A 17,577-nucleotide genomic window follows, 5' to 3' on the forward strand; every position below is an offset into this window, starting at 1 on the left:
GATTTTTTTTACCAACAACATGTAGCAGAATACATATTGGCCCAAATTTATGAAGAAATTAGGTTTTTTAAATTTTTTCTATTAGATATGTTTTAAAGCAGAAAGCAAGAATATATATATATATATATATATATTATATATATATATATATATATATATATGTTTTGTTTATAGCGCAAAAAAACCACAAAAAAATGCAGATTGTCAGCTAAAATAATGCAGTGCCGTATCGCAAAAAAATGGCCTGGTCATGAAGGGGGATAAATCTTCTGGAGGTTAAAGTTCAGACATGCTTTGTCGCATTAGAAGGATTTTCAAGTGTAGGTAAACCCCCACAATAAACTTTTTTGTTCACTTTTGATCTGTTAAATATACTGTATATCATTAGGCATTTTCTTATATATTTTCAAGAAGAGCAAAAAATACCTGTTGATCCTGTTAGAGCTGCTCTGTGTATTGTGCACACGTTTTATTCTATCTCAAGGATCTATCTCAACCAGCCCTCTCAGCTCCTATCTTGGGCTACAGAGCCATTCTCCTCTATGATGTGGGGATAAGGAGAAAGGGAGGGTTTTGGTAGTTTAACAAAAGCCAACAGGGAACTGTATTGTCAGGTCAGGACAGAAATTAGGAATGAAGTACATTTCAAGCAGACCGATGGGTATTCTTCTGTACTTGCAGGGTCAGAGATAAAACCTGGAGGAGGAAGAGTGCATGTATGGCATGTTTTTTGTTTTTCTATTTTGCCCTGATATACACTTATAGGAGTTGTAAACCCTCAAGGTTTTTCACCTTAATGCATTAAGGTGAAAAACCTCCTGTGATGCAGCTGCCCCCCACCAGAGCCCCCCTTTTACTTACCTGAACCCGGTCTTTCCAGCGACAGCGACGAGCACAGCAGCTCCAGACGGTGTCTCGGGTCCTGATTGGATAGATTAATAGAAGCGCAGCCATTGGCTCCCGCTGCCGTCAATCAATTCCAATGACGCTGGGGCCAAGTCCTGCTGTCTGTGTCAATGGACACAGAAGCAGGACACGGGAGCGTGCCCGCACGGGTGTCCCGAGGGAGGGCGGCTCTCCAACAGGACACTGGAGAAGAGGAGGAGACAGGAGCGCTGCTGAGGGATCCCAGAAGAGGAGGATCGGGGCCACTCTGTGCAAAACCAACTGAACAGAGGAGGCAAGTATGACACTTTTTTTTTTTTTTTTTTTTTTAAACAAATCTTTACATATCCTTTAAATCTGCATTCCATTTAACCTCTTCCTGCTGGCTGCACACATATATGTGTAGCACCCTCTAGTGTGCTAGAAAATAGTACATGTTTTAAGAGTAGGTATATTTCCAGGCTTGGCTCCATGTTTTGATCTGGGCTGGGAGTGGCTCAGAGTAGTGCTGGGTGACTCACAGGTAGCATCACCAGGACCTCCCACTTCTTTCCAGAATGTTCTGGGGTTTTCTGGAAAGAGAGGTGGAAAGGGGAGGTGGAGCTGCCTGGGGTGTTCTGAGGAGTCCTGACCAATCCCCAATCTGGATTGGCAGGGGGCAGGCCTCCTTAAATGCCCAGGGTCAGCCCAGTTGGGGAGGAGTTGATCGGGTGGAAGATGGAGATGCAGTGTTAGTCTGTCGGGGACTTTGAGGGAGCTCCCCAGTCTATGAGGGGGTGACCTTGGGCTTGGGTGCGGAAGGGACCCTCTTACAACCCACAGAGGTGTCCTGACCAGGAGGCACAGGAGGAGCATGAGAGAACAGTGGGAGAACACTGCTGGGCAAGTCTCCAGGAGTTCCACAGGAGGCAGCCAAGAGGGCTGGTGAGTGTTCACACAGTCGGGAGGACTGGGAGGCATGCCTGAGCGTACTGAGATGCAGCAGTCTGGGATGGGTGCAGAGCCAGTCTGGAGGATTGTGGTGGCATGGGCAGTGGAAAGGGACAGCTGCAGGCAGGAGGGCTGCCTGTGCCCGAAGAGGTGGTGCTGGGAGCAGTAGCCACAGGGACAGCTAGCACTGGGACTTTCTATATTTTTGCTACACCATAGGGGCCCGTGGTCGCTGCCTGCGAAGGGCATCTGTTTTGTGCCTGGCTGAGACAGTGTCAGGCCTACAGTGCTAGCTGGTCCAGTAAGTGCAAATAAGCAAAGTGCTGGAGGAATGATAGTCTGCCAGCAAAGAAGTGCAAGAGGAGATTGTATATACTGTGGTATAGTTGGTCCCAATTTTGATTGTCAATTATCTGGGCATCTCATAAGTTTCCTATCCCTATCCAAGTTAAATTCCCCTCAATAAAATACAAAAAAAACAAGTGCAAGGACTGCTTTCATGTCTCTGGATACTTGAAAAGTGTGTGCCTTGCTGGGCAGGGTAACAGACGGACTACTACACTCAGCAGCCCCTACGGGGGTACCGATACATATGCAGCCTCTTGTGGGTGGGCTTTAACGCAGAGCGGCTGCATATATGCTGCTATATGTAAACAGTTTACTGTACTGAGAGATTGCTCCCAGCACAGTAACTGAAGTGTCATAAAAAGTTCCCGATGTATACTTGCGATCAGGAGCTTTTCAATCATATGACCATTGTGACAGCCAATCACAGTGCTCACATGATCGGAGTGCCAGCCTCCGCCTCCCAGCATTTCGATACACTTAAATGGCAAGGAAGTGGGCGACAGGAAGGGGTGAAAGTGGAAATTTATTCAGAAAATTAAGTCCTGCTAGATCACTTCAGGCTGGTCCCTTTTGCAGGTATAGCTATTTAAAAAATTAAAAATAAGCATCTATACTGTTTAAAATCCAGTGATACATTATCTCACCCCGCTCTGCACCTGTTCAGTTGCTCTCTATTTTTCAGCACTGGGCAAAGTTTGTAGAGGCCGATCTGCTGAGAGCCTAAAGATTTACTGCTTCTCAGGGGGCTTCAGTAAAAGGGCAGCCTCCAGCAAGAAATAAAACAGGAACAATTCTGGAGGCAATTTATAGCACACGCTAATTTTGGTAACTCTGCTCCCTCCCCTGCATCCCCATTGGCAGGGGGAGAGAGCCAATCAGAAGCAGCAAAGGACCATGGGACATGAAGTTTCATCACCAAACAGCCCTATACCCTTGTGTGAGGCATGGAACTACAGAGCCCAGCATGCTCTGCAGGAAAAGAGCTGAGGACTCCATCTCGTCTTCCAAGGGACAGGGAGATCATTCACCACGAGGCAAGGAGGGAGACGGACGCGACTGGAAGAGCTGATGTTACCTACTGAGATCCATCCAGAGATGGTTCCAGAGACAGTGGGAGACGGGCATCCCACCAGAGGGAGACCTTTGGTGCATCTCCAGGCGTCAGGACACAAGAGGCGATTCTGTGGTCAGACGGGCCACTTGAAGAACCATCTGCCAAGACATCCTCCGTTTTGCCTGGGTCACAGGACTGGTGAGAGTGCACTTGCCCACTTAAAGATGCACTAATGTTTAAAGTTGCATACAGACCGCATAGTTACGGATTGCCAAGAGGACCTTTCACTTACCCCTTTAAATCTCTTTATGCTGATTACCGACTCCCTTTGTTACACTTTGGTGGATTCTTTGTCTTTTCTGAGCTCCAACTGCCAGTGCAGATAATTGCAAGGCCTTGGATTCTGAACGCTGACTCTTTGTTGCTCTTAAAGGGGACACGTTGTTGGTACCTATATTACTCCATCTCTCATTAGGACTAGTGTTATTGTAGGCTGGCTCTCCTCCTTCCCCTTTAGTGGTAACTATTTTGCCGCGTACACACGATCGGATTTTCCGATGGGAAATGTTGGATGTGAGCTTGTTGGCTGAAAGTCCGACCATGTGTATGCTCCATTGGACATTTGTTGTCGGACTTTCCGCCAACAGACGTTGGCTGGCAGGTTCTCAAATTTTCCGCCAGCAAAACTTTGTTGTCGGACTTTCCTATCGTGTGTACACAAGTCCGTCACACAAAAGTTCACGCATTCTCTGAATCAAGTACGAGCCGGAAGCGCTCGGTCTTGTAAAACTAACGTTCATAATGGAGATATCAGGTACATCTTGTAGGACACTACGTTCGTAATTGTTGGCCAACATTTGTGTGAACGTGTGTATGCAAGACAACTTTCGAACAAAAATCCATGGTTTTGTTGTCGGAAAGTCTGATCGTGTGTACGGGGCATTTCAGTTAAAGCTTCTAGTAAGAAGAAATCTCTTTGCCACAACTCCTTGTTGCTCTTTTACGCTGAGTACAATTGTTATTAATTTGTTATTACTACTTGTACCTAATAATTTACGTAGAATTAATTCAACCTGGTCTTTGGGTTGCTTTCTCCCAGGATTTGGCTGAATGACAATCACTCACATTCTCCTTTTGAGTAAGTAAGGTTGAATCCAGTTTGATCTGTGTCTCATTTATTGTGATGTTCCACTAACTTTATTGCTAGGTGTGCCAGGGGGGCTGGGACGATTCTTGGGACTCAAGCGGCTCCTACGGGGGTAGCACTACATATGTTTCTTGCTAAAGAACATTATTTCTATCAAGTTGTTATAGGTAAAGTTCCATTTTAGGAACTTGGAGCGTGTAACTTGACAGCTAAAACTGCACTGTCACAGACAGCTGCTGGTGCACAAAAACAGGGAAACCTATCACCATGATTTACAAACAAAACATCACCAAGCCTTGCACAAAGAGAGGCATGGTGATAGTTGAAGTTGGCAGGCTGCAGCTGTCACCACGAGTTACAGCATGTAAAACAACTGAAACGGATTTATAAGTTTAACAAATTCCACACACTGTAAAAAAGAGAACGTGATTCATCAGACCAGGCCACCTTCTTTCACTGCTCTGTGGTTCGGTTTGAATGCTCACATGCCCATTGTAAGCGCTTTTGGCTGTAGACATGGGTCAGCATGGCAAACCTGATCAGCCTATGGCTACACAGCCCCATACACAACAAACTGTGATGCTCTGTGTGTTCCGACACCTTTCTATCAAAACCAGCATTCACTTTTTCAGCAATTTGAGCTCCAGTAGCTTTTCTATTGGATCGGAATACACAGCAAGTCTTCTGTCCCATTGTGCATCAGTGAGCCTTGGCCGCCCATTAGGGGTGCAAAGGATCGTCATCGATCCGTGATCCGATCCGCAGAGGTTGATCCGATCCGCGGAGGTTGATCCGTACGGGACACCTCTGTGGCCTTGGCCATAGGAAAGGCCGCGGCTTTGGCCTTGCTCCGGAGCGGCGGCCATCTTGGTACACCCGGCGGCCGTTTAGCACGTCGAATGACGGAGCGATCACTTGTAACAAACCGGCGTCATGTCATGACGCCGGTTCCTCTCTCTCTCCCCTCTGTGTACTGATCTGTACAGTGGAGGGGAGAGATCGGATGGCAGCAGTGTCAATACTCTGCAATGCCCTGACAATACTCTGCAATGCCCTGACAATACTCTGCAATGCCCTGCCGCAATACCCTGCTGCAATACCCTGCTGCAATGCCCTGCCAATACCCTGCCAATACCCTGCCAATACCCTGCCAATACCCTGCCAATACGCTGCCAATAGGGAGATTGTGGATATTACTGTGGGGGAGATTTTTTTTTTTGTTGATTCGAAAATGATCCGAACCGTGACTCCTGATCCGAGGAACGATCCGAACCGTGAGTTTTTTGATCCGTTGCACCCCTACCGCCCATTACCCTGTCACCGGTTCACTGATTTTCCTTCCTTGGTCAGTCCTGACCAATGAAGACCGGGAACATCCCACAAGAGCTGCAATCCTAGAGTTCCTCTGACCCAGTCGTCCAGCCATTTCAATTTTGCTCTTGTCAAAGTCGCACATATTCTTACGGTTGACCACTCAATATATCAACTTCCGAGACAACATGTTCATTTACTACTCAACTTCACTTGCACCCACTTTCAGGTGCCACTGTAATGAGATAATCATTGTTATTTACTTTACCCATCAGTGGTCATAATGTTATTGCTGATTAGTGTATTTGTCAGCTTGTAATAAAAACCACTAGGAGGGCATTTATTAACCGCTTGCCGATCGTATCACTTAGATATACGGCGGCAAGGCGATTCTACTGCACTGCATCATGTACCTAGTACATGATCCAGCACTTCCTGGTTGGGGGCGCTCAGGCGCGCCACCGGTGGCCCACTCTCACCGCTGTGATTAAACACAGCGGGATCTGATTGGCGAGTAATGCGGACTGGATGCTCGCCAGCAGATTGCCGTTCTGTCAGTAGGGAAGGCATTGATTCTGTGTTCCTGCAAAGCAGGGAGATAGATCAATGCCTTCCCTTAGTAAAAGCGCCTCCCCCACAGTACACAAGCTAGGCACACAGTTAACCCTTTCATCGCCCCTGATGTTAACCCCTTTCCAGCCAGTGTCATTAGTACAGTGACAGTTTATACTTTTAGCATTGATCACTGTATTAGTGTCACTGGTCCCCAAAAAGTGCCAGTTAGTGGCCAACTGTCTCCCGCAATATCACAGTTCCATTACAAGCAGCTGATTGCTGCCATTACTACTAAAAAAAACATTTAAAAATAAAAAACATCCCATAGTTTGTAGACACTATAGTTTTGTGCAAGCCAATCAATATACGCTTATCGGGATTTTTTTTTTACCAAAAATATGTAGCAGAATATTGGCCTAAACTGATGAAGTTTTAGTAAATCAGCCCCATGGTCTGAGCATCAAGGTCTTAGTGATCTCTGCTCATAAAAGGGGTTACGTTAGACATAGAAGACTATTTTTTTTTTTTTGTTCTTCTACAACCTAGGTGGATGAAGGTTCCCCCCACCACCGCCGGGACTTTTTACTCTAACAGCAGGGCTCTCTGCTGTCAGAATACACTAATCATCAGCTGCAGCTGCTGACTGACGAAAGTTTTTTAGCTTGTCGGTTTGACAGAAGTCGATCTAACGATTAACCTCCAAATATGTGGCCTCCCAGCGGGTGGACCTTGGCGCCGAGCGGGCACATATTTGTGTGCAATATTGCAAAAAAAGCTGTGCCGAAGAGCGTGCACCTTGCGTGCTCCCGGCACAGTTACCGGCGGCTAACGGAAAGCTCCTGATCGCAGTTTGTGATCTGATCATGTGATCGGCGTGACAGCCAATCAGGGCGGACACATGATTAAAAACTCCGCCACACCTCCAGGCATCCTAAACCCCTTAAAAGGGCCGGCTCCAAGGGGTTAACTTCTGGTGGATGGGTGGATGGCCACACAGGGATGGAAATTCGGCAAGTCCCTGCCGAACCAGCCAAATGTAAGTCTGTCTATGACCAGTTTTAAAAAAAGGTCCGACTGGCAGCACTATTGGATATCTACTGTCAATAAATGTGGGAAGATAGAACTTTTTCAAGCAGTTATAGATTTCAAGCAGTTATACTAGTAGTATACCACTATTTAGAATGCATAGTTTAAAATGACTTACCAATGTCATTAGCCAATGATGCTGGATCAGACGCCCCAAACGAGGCCTGGAACTCCTCTTGAAGGCGGTACGCACGTTGCAGTAAGGCTTCCAGTTTATGGATGAACTCAGCACTTATTACATCCTGGGAAAACACTTATTGGTAAGGATGTGCTAATATCATAAAACATTCATCACCTAGAACACTTGCCCGCCTGTACATCCCATTATCCTAATCTGAATATATACATAACAGATGAAGAATGAAGACAAGCCAAACAGTATTTCATTGTGCTTATTCCTTAATACACTGCAAAGATGTGCTAACAGATACCTATTGTAACAAATTACATTTGAATTGACTTGAAAGAGTAGGAAGGGATATTTTTTGTTCCCAGTATCATATACCGATGCTGCATCTGTCCCCCGGCACCTCTACACTGAGAACCGAGCGATCGAACACCGCCGATGGCTCAGTTCTCACAGCTCCGTGAGCAGAGAGCTGCTGACTGTCAATCAGCAGCTCTCCGCTCTGCTCCTCCTCGCTCACTGGAGCGCTGAGCTGTGGAGGGGAGCGGCCATCTCAGGCCCTCAGCGGCTCGCTGAGACGGGTGTCAGTCCAGGCACCTGGCGGATCCAGACTTCCACTGTCGGGATGATGTGGTGCCTGGACTGATTTCTGTGACGTCATCAGAGAGTGGACTTCAGTCTGCTCTCTGCTGAAAGCGGGTCACAGGAGTGCAAAACAAACTGCACTCCTGTGATCCATAGGAGAAGTCCAGCCTAACGAGCTTTTTCACCTTAATGTGGTCTTCCGGACAAAATTTTACTTTTTAGATAAAAAAAAAAAAAAAAAAAAAATATCCCTATAATCCTCATGCTTAATGTATTCTAGTAAAGGTATGCTGTGAACTAAGGTCCGTTTTGTATTTTTGCACCATTGATTTCTTACTTTTGTAAGTCATAGCAAGCCACGGCCATCTCATGTGTGGGCATCTGAAGCCAGACCGTATCTCTTCCTGTATTCCATGATTACCCAGCATGCACCTCCAGATCTCGCACATGCTCAGAGCAGCACGAGCAGTGTAATAGGTTGTAGGTCAGGTTTCCATAGCAACAGCAGTGTCAGAGGAAGTAGCTGCCCCTTAGCTATGGAAACCTCTCCTCCCCCTCTAGGAACCAGAAAGGTTATCTACATTCACAAAGATTTTAAATCTAGAAATATAAAAAGCTCCTGCAAAAGGTAATTACTTTTTTAAAAGATGCTAATTGTAAATGATATCCCTGGTTTCTGTGCAGAGATTATTATATATATATATATATATATATATATATATATATATATATATATATATATATATATATATATATATATATATACATACAGTGGGGCAAAAAAGTATTTAGTCAGCCACCAATTGTGCAAGTTCTCCCACTTAAAAAGATGAGAGAGGCCTGTAATTGTCATCATAGGTATACCTCAACTATGAGAGACAAAATGTGTAAACAAATCCAGACAATCACATTGTCTGATTTTTGAAAGAATTTATTTGCAAATTATGGTTGTCACACACTGTTGCTGGTATGTTGGCCCATTCCTCCATGCAGATCTCCTCTAGAGCAGTGATGTTTTGGGGCTGTCGCTGGGCAACACGGACTTTCAACTCCCTCCAAAGGTTTTCTATGGGGTTGAGATCTGGAGACTGGCTAGGCCACTCCAGGACCTTGAAATGCTTCTTACAAGCCACTCCTTCGTTGCCCGGGTAGTGTGTTTGGGATCATTGTCATGCTGAAAGTCCCAGCCACGTTTCATCTTCAATGCCCTTGCTGATGGGAGGAGGTTTGCACTCAAAATCTCACGATACATGGCCCCATTCATTCTTTCATGTACACGGATCAGTCATCCTGTTCCCTTTGCAGAAAAAACAGCCCCAAAGCATGATGTTGCCACCCCCATGCTTCACGGTAGGTATGGTGTTCTTTGGTTGCAACTCAGCATTCTCTCTCCTCCAAACACGACGAGATGTGTTTCTACCAAACAGTTCTACTTTGGTTTCAACTGACCATATGACATTCTCCCAATCCTCTTCTGGATCATCCAAATGCTCTCTAGCAAACCTCAGACGGGCCCGGACATATACTGGCTTAAGCAGGGGGACACGTCTGGCACTGCAGGATCTGAGTCCCTGGCGGCGTAGTGTGTTACTGATGGTAGCCTTTGTTACGTTGGTCCCAGCTCTCTTCAGGTCATTCACTAGGTCCCCCCGTGTGGTTCTGGGATTTTTGTTCACTGTTCTTGTGATCATTTTGACCCCACGGGGTGAGATCTTGCGTGGAGCCCCAGATCGAGGTAGATTATCAGTGGTCTTGTATGTCTTCCATTTTCTAATTATTGCTCCCACAGTTGATTTCTTCACACCAAGCTGCTTGCCTATTGCAGATTCAGTCTTCCCAGCCTGGTGCAGGTCTACAATTTTGTTTCTGGTGTCTTTCGACAGCTCTTTGGTGTTCACCATAGTGGAGTTTGGAGTGTGACTGAGGTTGTGGACAGGTGTCTTTTATACTGATAACAAGTTCAAACAGGTGCCATTAATACAGGTAATGAGTGGAGGACAGAGGAGCCTCTTAAAGAAGAAGATACAGGTCTGTGAGAGACAGAAATCTTGCTTGTTTGTAGGTGACCAAATACTTATTTTCCACCATAATTTGCAAATAAATTCTTTCAAAAATCAGACAATGTGATTGTCTGGATTTGTTTCCACATTTTGTCTCTCATATTTGAGGTATACCTATGATGACAATTACAGGCCTCTCATCTTTTAAGGTGGGAGAACTTGTACAATTGGTGGCTGACTAAATACTTTTTTGCCCCACTGTATCTATCTATCCATCCACACACACACACAGAAACCAGGGATATCATTTACAATTAGCATCTTTTAAAAAAGTAATTACTTTTTGCAGGAGCTGACTCAAATTGTCCAAACAAAACTGCACAATCAATCATACTGCCCCATCATACTGCCACCATCAAAACTGCACAATCATACTGCCCCCATCAAAATTGCCCCATCATACTGTCCCCATCAAATAGCCCCATCATACTGCCACCATCAATACTGCCCTCATCATACTGCCCCCATCATTATCGCCCCATCATAATTGCCACCATCATACTGCCCCCATCATACTGCCCCCATCATACTGCCCCCATCAAAACTGCCCCCATCAAAACTGCCCCCATCAAAACTGCCCCCACCATTGTTGCATTAAGGTGAAAAACCTTCCATAGTAGTGCTGTCTTTCTATGTAACTAATGACTCCTATAGATCTATGTTTTAGAAGTCTCAATACCCACTACTACCCCTGAGGAAAGTCGAAACATGTTGGATTTCATCAAATCAATTCATAAGGGCTGAACCTGGTCTCAAGCCCTGGCAGCCCCTTGGATGTATCTGATGGTGCAAAGAGGTATTATTCCATGATGAATGTCAACACATGTATGAGGTTTTGCTGTAATGTCATTTTTTTTTTAGGACTTGGGTCAGATTTATTTGAGGTTTCCAAAATAAAAATCAACTTTTTTGTGACATAGTTTCATATGTGGTTCTGCCTTCACAGTCCATGAGGGTTTTTCTGGTGCACCGTGTACACATATCTTCTGCTCTAATGATATAGAAGATCCTGGCAGACAGCAAACTTTTGCACACTACACTCTATACCTAAAACAGTTTTTTCTATTTCCCTTTACATCAGAGCCATCCCCAATCAGATCATAACCCCCGCTTCATGTCAGATATCCCCCTTCATGTCAGCGTTCACCCTATCACAACAGAAACCTCCTTTCACATCAGAGGTTCCTCCATCACATCAGATACCATCCAAGTCAGAGGCACCCAACCCCCCCCCATTATATCATAACCCTCCCTTACCAGGGGTTCCCCTTCATTTCAAGAGTTCGCCCTATCATCCAAAGCCCCCCCCCTTCATATTAGAGCCCCATGTCACATCCGAAGCCTTCCTTCATATCAGAGCCCCATATCACATCCGAAGCTCCCCCCCTTTCATATCAGAGCCCCATATCACATCCAAAGCCCCCTCTTCACATCAGAGCCCCATATCATATCTGAAGCCCCCCCCTCATATCAGAAGCCCCCCTCCTTCATATCAGAACCCCAAATCACATCTGAAGCCCCCCATCATATCAGAGCCCCATATCACATCCAAAGCCCCCCTCCTTCATATCAGAACCCCATATCAAATCCGAAGCCCCCCCTTCACATCAGAGCCCCATATCATATCTGAAGCCCCTCACCCACTTACTTTTATATTTTAGAATTGTTGTCTTCTTTGAGGGACTTCTGTGTGGTGCTACTAGTCCCTAGGTGATTATAGATATATATTTAATTTTCTTTGCCTTGAATTTATGTGTAGGAGTCTATTTTGTCAACTTCATCCCTTATCTTAGATGATTATGGTTAAGGTTTTCAATTGTCTGATTGTTACTGATTGATAGCGTAGCGCCACATATTTTATAATTTTTATATCTGAAGCCCCCCCCCCCCCTCATATCAGAGCCCCATATCACATCTGAAGCCCCCCTCCTTCATATCAGAACCCCAAATCACATCCGAAGCCCCCCTCCTTCATATCAGAGCCCCATATCACATCCGAAGCCCCCCTCCTTCATATCAGAACCCCAAATCACATCAGAAGCCTCCTTTCATATCAGAGCCCCATATCACATCCAAACTCCCCATCATATCAGAGCCCCATATCACAACTGAAGCCCCCCCATTATTATCAGAGCCCCATATCACATCCGAACCCCCCATCATATCAGAGCCCCATATCTCATCAGAAGCCCCTCTTCATATCAGAGCTCCATATCAGAAGCCCCCCATCATATTGGAGTCCCTCATCACATCAGAGTCTCCCTTATACATCAGAAGCCCCATTACATCTGAGCCCCCTCATCATATCAGAGTCATGAGCTGCCATGGTGCGGGTGAGCCATCCACCAATCACCACAGCAATGAATGACGCTGTACATCCTGGCTCTAGAGCATCATTGGTTCTTACGGTGCTGGTGGCTGCCCGGGGCACACCACGGCCACTCATGATGCTGATCCAGGGCAAACTGGGGCCTGTGCTCGCAGCCCCCCCCCCCGCCCCGGGGAATACAAACAAAACCTGATTGAGAGTCACAGGATTAGAGCCTCTGCTAGGTTTTTATTATTGTCAATTTTTCCCAATAGAGAGTTCATTTCCTGTCCGAGAGACTGCAGAAACCCCAGACAGAAAGCGAAACCAAAAAAAAAAAACAAAAAAAAACTGAAAATTCTAAATTCTACAAGACTTCTACTTTACGCTTTGAAGATGTTTACTGGACATATCATGCAGAATAAAAAAAAAAAAAAAAAAAAAAAAAAGAAGGAGCATGTAAAGGGTTGAAGCCTTACCTCTACATTTTCCTCAGCAATAGCATCCCCTGCCCCCAGCCTGATGGAACTGCAGCTGGCCTCATCCTCAGCCTGCCTATTCCGGAAAGTGAGTGCTTGTTCCCACCGACGCAGAGCCTCTTCAAACAGCTCCATTCCTTCAGCACAATGAAAGACAGGGGAATTACAGTGTACACAGCTAAATAAAAACGGCTTCATTTAGATTGTAAGCTGCATGAGCAAGGCAAGGTAATTGTACTGCCCCCCCCTTTATATTGTAAGGTGCTGCATAAACTGCTACGTTCTATAAATCCTTAATAATAATAATAAACATCTCAGCACATTACCTGTACTAAAGATGTATCCAGGAAGCCCCATCTGAAAATACTAGCTTACTGGCTGTTGAACAAGTTAAAGTTAGAAGCGGATTGGCTACCATGCACAGCTGCACCAGATTCTGAGTGCTCCAGTTTTAGTAAATCTCCCCCTAAGCATTGTTGTGCCATTCATTTTGAATGGTGCCCCAAAACAAGGCAATGCATCTGTAGTTGCGGCATATACCAGTGTGTTACATTACAAAAAAAAAATAGGGTCTCAGCCAATTTTCTGCACATTAACCACTTCAGCCCCGGAAAGATTTACCCTCTTCCTGACCAGAGCACTTTTTGCGATTCGGCACTGCGTCGCTTTAACTGACAACTGCGCGGTCGTGCGACGTGGCTCCAAAACAAAATTGACCTCCTTTTTTTCCCACAAATAGAGCTTTCTTTTGGTAGTATTTGATCACCTCTGCAATTTTTATTTTTTGCGCTATAAACAAAATAAAAAAAAAAAAAAATCGCATTATTTTTTACTTTTTGCTATAAATATATAAAATATCTCCAAAATATAAATAAATATCTCCAAAAAATATATAAAAAAACATTTTTTTTTCTCAGTTTAGGCCGATATGTATTCTTCTACATATTTTTGGTATAAAAAAAAAAAAAAAATCGCAAAAAGCGTTCATTTATTGATTGGTTTGCGCAAAAGTTATAGCGTTTACAAAATAGGGGATAGTTTTATGGCATTTTTATTAATCTTTTTTTTTTTTTTTTTTTACTAGTAATGGCGGCGATCAGCGATTTTTATCGGGACTGCGACATAATGGCGGACACATCGGACATTTTTGACACATTTTTTGGGACCATTGTCATTTATACATCAATCAGTGCTATAAAAATGCATCTCCCCGTTCGTCCTCTCCGTGAGGCGATCGCGGGTATCCCCGCGACGATCGAGTCCGCGGGACCCGCGACCCGACTCACGGAGATCGCGGCAGGCGCGCGCGCACACGGTGGCAAATTCAAAGTAACGTACGGGTACGTTACTTTGCGCAGCCGTGCCATTCTGCCGACGTATATCTACAGGAGCCGGTCGGGAACCGGTTAAAGGTGCGTTGGCAGCCCATTTATTTTAATGGCCTGACCTAACACAATGCACAATAATGCGCAATATTACATGCTTTACTGTACTACAAAGAGGTAGATGGGCCCGCAAGGAAATCTATATTGGTAAGAGGTCAGGATTTACTTAAAATTTTGGTTAAAGTTCATACATTGCCAAAATGAGAAAATGCAAAGCATAGTTACATAGTTACATAGTAGGTGAGGTTGAAAAAAGACACAAGTCCAACCTATGTAAGCGTTCTGTGAATGGCGCCTGCGCCAAGCGAGCAACTTCCTGTGTTCTGGAAGCTAGTGGAGATCACTAGAGCCTGCTATAGTGATTTCCAGCTTTCCATCGGAATCCCACAGGTATGGCACATACATTCTCACAGTGCATTGGTCCAAGCTGGACCCATCGAACTATGTAAAAATTGCCCCCCCCCCCCCCTAACCACGTCAGCTCCGGAAGATTTACTCCCCTTCATGACCAGGCCATTTTTTTCGCAATATGGCACTGTTATTTTGACTGACAATTGTGTGGTCATGCGATGCTGTACCCAAATAAAATGTATGTCTTTTTTCCCCACAAATAGAGCTTTCTTTTGGTGGTATTTGATCACCTCTGTGGTTTTTATTTTTTGCGCTATAAACCAAAAAGTGCGACAATTTTGAAAAAGAATTATATATTTTTTTACTTTCTGCAATAAAACATATCCAATAAAAAAAAAAAAAAAAAAAAATTCAAATTTCTTTATTCATTTAGGCCAATGTGTATTCTGCTACATATTTTTGGTAAAAAAAATCCCAATAAGTGTAAATTGATTGGTTTGCGAAAAAGTTATAGCGTCTACAAACTATGTTTATGGAATTTTTATTTATTTTTTTTTTTTTTACTAGTAATGGTGGCAATCAGCGACTGCAATATTGTGGCGGACAAATCTGACACCAACTGACACTTTGTGGGAACCAGTGACACTACTACAGCGTTCAGTGCTAAAAATATGCACTGTCACTATATTAATGGCACTACACTGGCTGGGAAGGGGTTAACATCAGGGGCGACCAAAGGGTTAACTGTATGCCTCATCAGTGCTTGTGTACTGTGGGGGGAGGTGCTTTTACTAGGGGAAGACATAGATCCTTGTCCCTGCTTTGCAGTAACACAGGATGCATGCCTTCCTTACTAACAGAACGGCAATCTGCCTTGTTTACATAGGTAGACTGCCGCTCTGCCTCTGTAACGAATGATCAGCGGGTGCCGGCGGACATAGAGTCTGCGGTACCAGCTGATCGGCTCCCACTGTGCATAATCACAGCAGGAGCGAGCTGGCACAAATTCACGCCTGCTACCTGGAAGTGCGGGATCATGTATATATACACGTGATCTGAAGCACAGCAGCTGCCCTGTAGCAGTAACACTGCTATAGGGCAGTCGTGAAATAGCTAAGCTACAAAGGAAGTGGCTGGGGATGTACATATGCAGCAGTCGCGATGCCTTGCTTCACACCTGTGGCAGGAATTAAACCCCTGTTGTATTCGGCAGGCATGACCCATTCCAGTTAATGGAACCAAGCTACAACCGTCCTGCAAGCTCATGCAATGCACACAGGTGCTGCACGGTGGTGTGCCATTTAGAGGGCTAAAACAGGCGGTGAGTATCACCTCCTCACTGACTAGCAAACACCTCTGAAAAGTGCTCCAGATGTGTATTGCTTTTCAGATACGTGGCAGCCCTTGATGCATGTGTACACAAGCCCATACAGACATTTTTTGGTCCAGTACATAATATACAAAGAGGTTGATTTACTAAAACTGGAGAGTGCAAAATCTGGTGCCGTTGTGCATGGTAGCCAATCAGCTTCTAACTTCAGCTTGTGCAATTAAGCTTCGACAATAAAACCTGGGAGCCGATTGGTTTCTATGCAGAGCTGCACAAGATTTAGCGCTCTCCAGTTTTAGTAAATCAAACCCCACAGTCTCCCAGTGCCTTTCACAGTCCCTGGAGCCTTTGTACAATAAGCAGTTCTGAACCATGGTGCAGTGTGAACCACCTCTGTACAGTGCCGGAGCCGACATTGTATGACATACCCATCAGATAGAGGTTCTCTGGAGTGGTGACCGGGATGTTTACAAGCTTTATTTCCTCTTCTTCAGTCTTATCCCAGGAGCTGGAATTGATGCAGGCACAGCTGTGACAAGAGTTCACACTTCTCACCTAAATAAAAGACAAAAAAACCCAAAATTAAATTAATTATAATAAATAAATATAAATAAATATATATATATATATATATATATATATATATATATATATATATATATATATATATATATATATATATATATATATATATATATATATACACACATACACACACATACACACACACACACATATCATCCGTTACAGTAAGCTATGGAACAAATACAGCTATCAATATACCCAGAGAAAGAAAAATATCACTGCTCTGAAGGAGGTCTGTGAGGAACAAACATTTTCTCCATGCTGGAAGTAACAGGTGCAGGCAATGCTGGTAATTGAGAGGTAAACGAGAAATCCTGGACAGCCGCACTCAAAAGTAATCTTCGATCTTTATTTACGTATAATCATAAAAATACATGCCACAGCATCACAAAGCTGACGCGTTTCACACTGTAGTCAGTGCTTAACCACTTGCCGACCGCCCAACGCAGATATACTGCAGCAGAATGGCACGGGCAGGATGGGTACGTTACTTGCCTCCCGCAGGCGGGGGGTCCAATAGGACCCCCCCCCCAGGCGGTCGACTTCTGTCCCCGAGCAATCAGAGGGGAGGGGGAGGCCATCCATTCGTGGCCACCCCCTCGCGATCGCTCCCAGCCAATGACAATCCTCCTCTGCTGCTGTATAGTAAACAGCAGCAGAGGAAGTGATGTCATCTCTCCTCGGCACGGTATTTTCCGCTCTGGCGCCGAGAGAAGACATCGATGTGAGTGCACAACACACACACACACACACAGTAAAACACACTAGGCACACTTTACACCACCGATCACCCAAACCCCCCCACCGTTACAGTGACACCAAGCAGTTTTTTTCTTTTTCTGATTACTGCATTGGTGTCAGTTTGTGACAGTTAGACGTGGTAGGGCAGTTAGTGTTAGCCCCCTTTAGGTCTAGGATACCCCCCTAACCCCCCCTAATAAAGTTTTAACCCCTTGATCACCCCCCATCGCCAGTGTCATCGTTTTTCTGATCGCTGTATTAGTGTCACTGGTGACGCTAGTTAGGGGGGTAAATACCGTATTTATCGGCG

The 17,577-nt window shown here is 44.9% G+C and overlaps 1 protein-coding gene across 1 annotated transcript in view; it reads right to left on the reverse strand.

Moving 5' to 3' along the window:
• MIGA1 (mitoguardin 1) overlaps positions 1–16,496 on the reverse strand; it is a gene marked incomplete at its 5' end in the record, with an annotated part of 82,246 nt that extends 65,750 nt beyond the window's left edge. The window contains 3 exon segments of the mRNA XM_073593708.1: positions 7,435–7,558; positions 12,876–13,012; positions 16,370–16,496. Of these exon segments, the coding sequence (XP_073449809.1) occupies positions 7,435–7,558; positions 12,876–13,012; positions 16,370–16,496 (388 nt within the window).
• Between the last annotated feature and the right edge of the window lie 1,081 nt (positions 16,497–17,577).

Source organism: Aquarana catesbeiana, linkage group LG07, assembly GCF_042186555.1.
Source record: "Aquarana catesbeiana isolate 2022-GZ linkage group LG07, ASM4218655v1, whole genome shotgun sequence".
Lineage (NCBI taxonomy): Eukaryota > Metazoa > Chordata > Amphibia > Anura > Ranidae > Aquarana > Aquarana catesbeiana.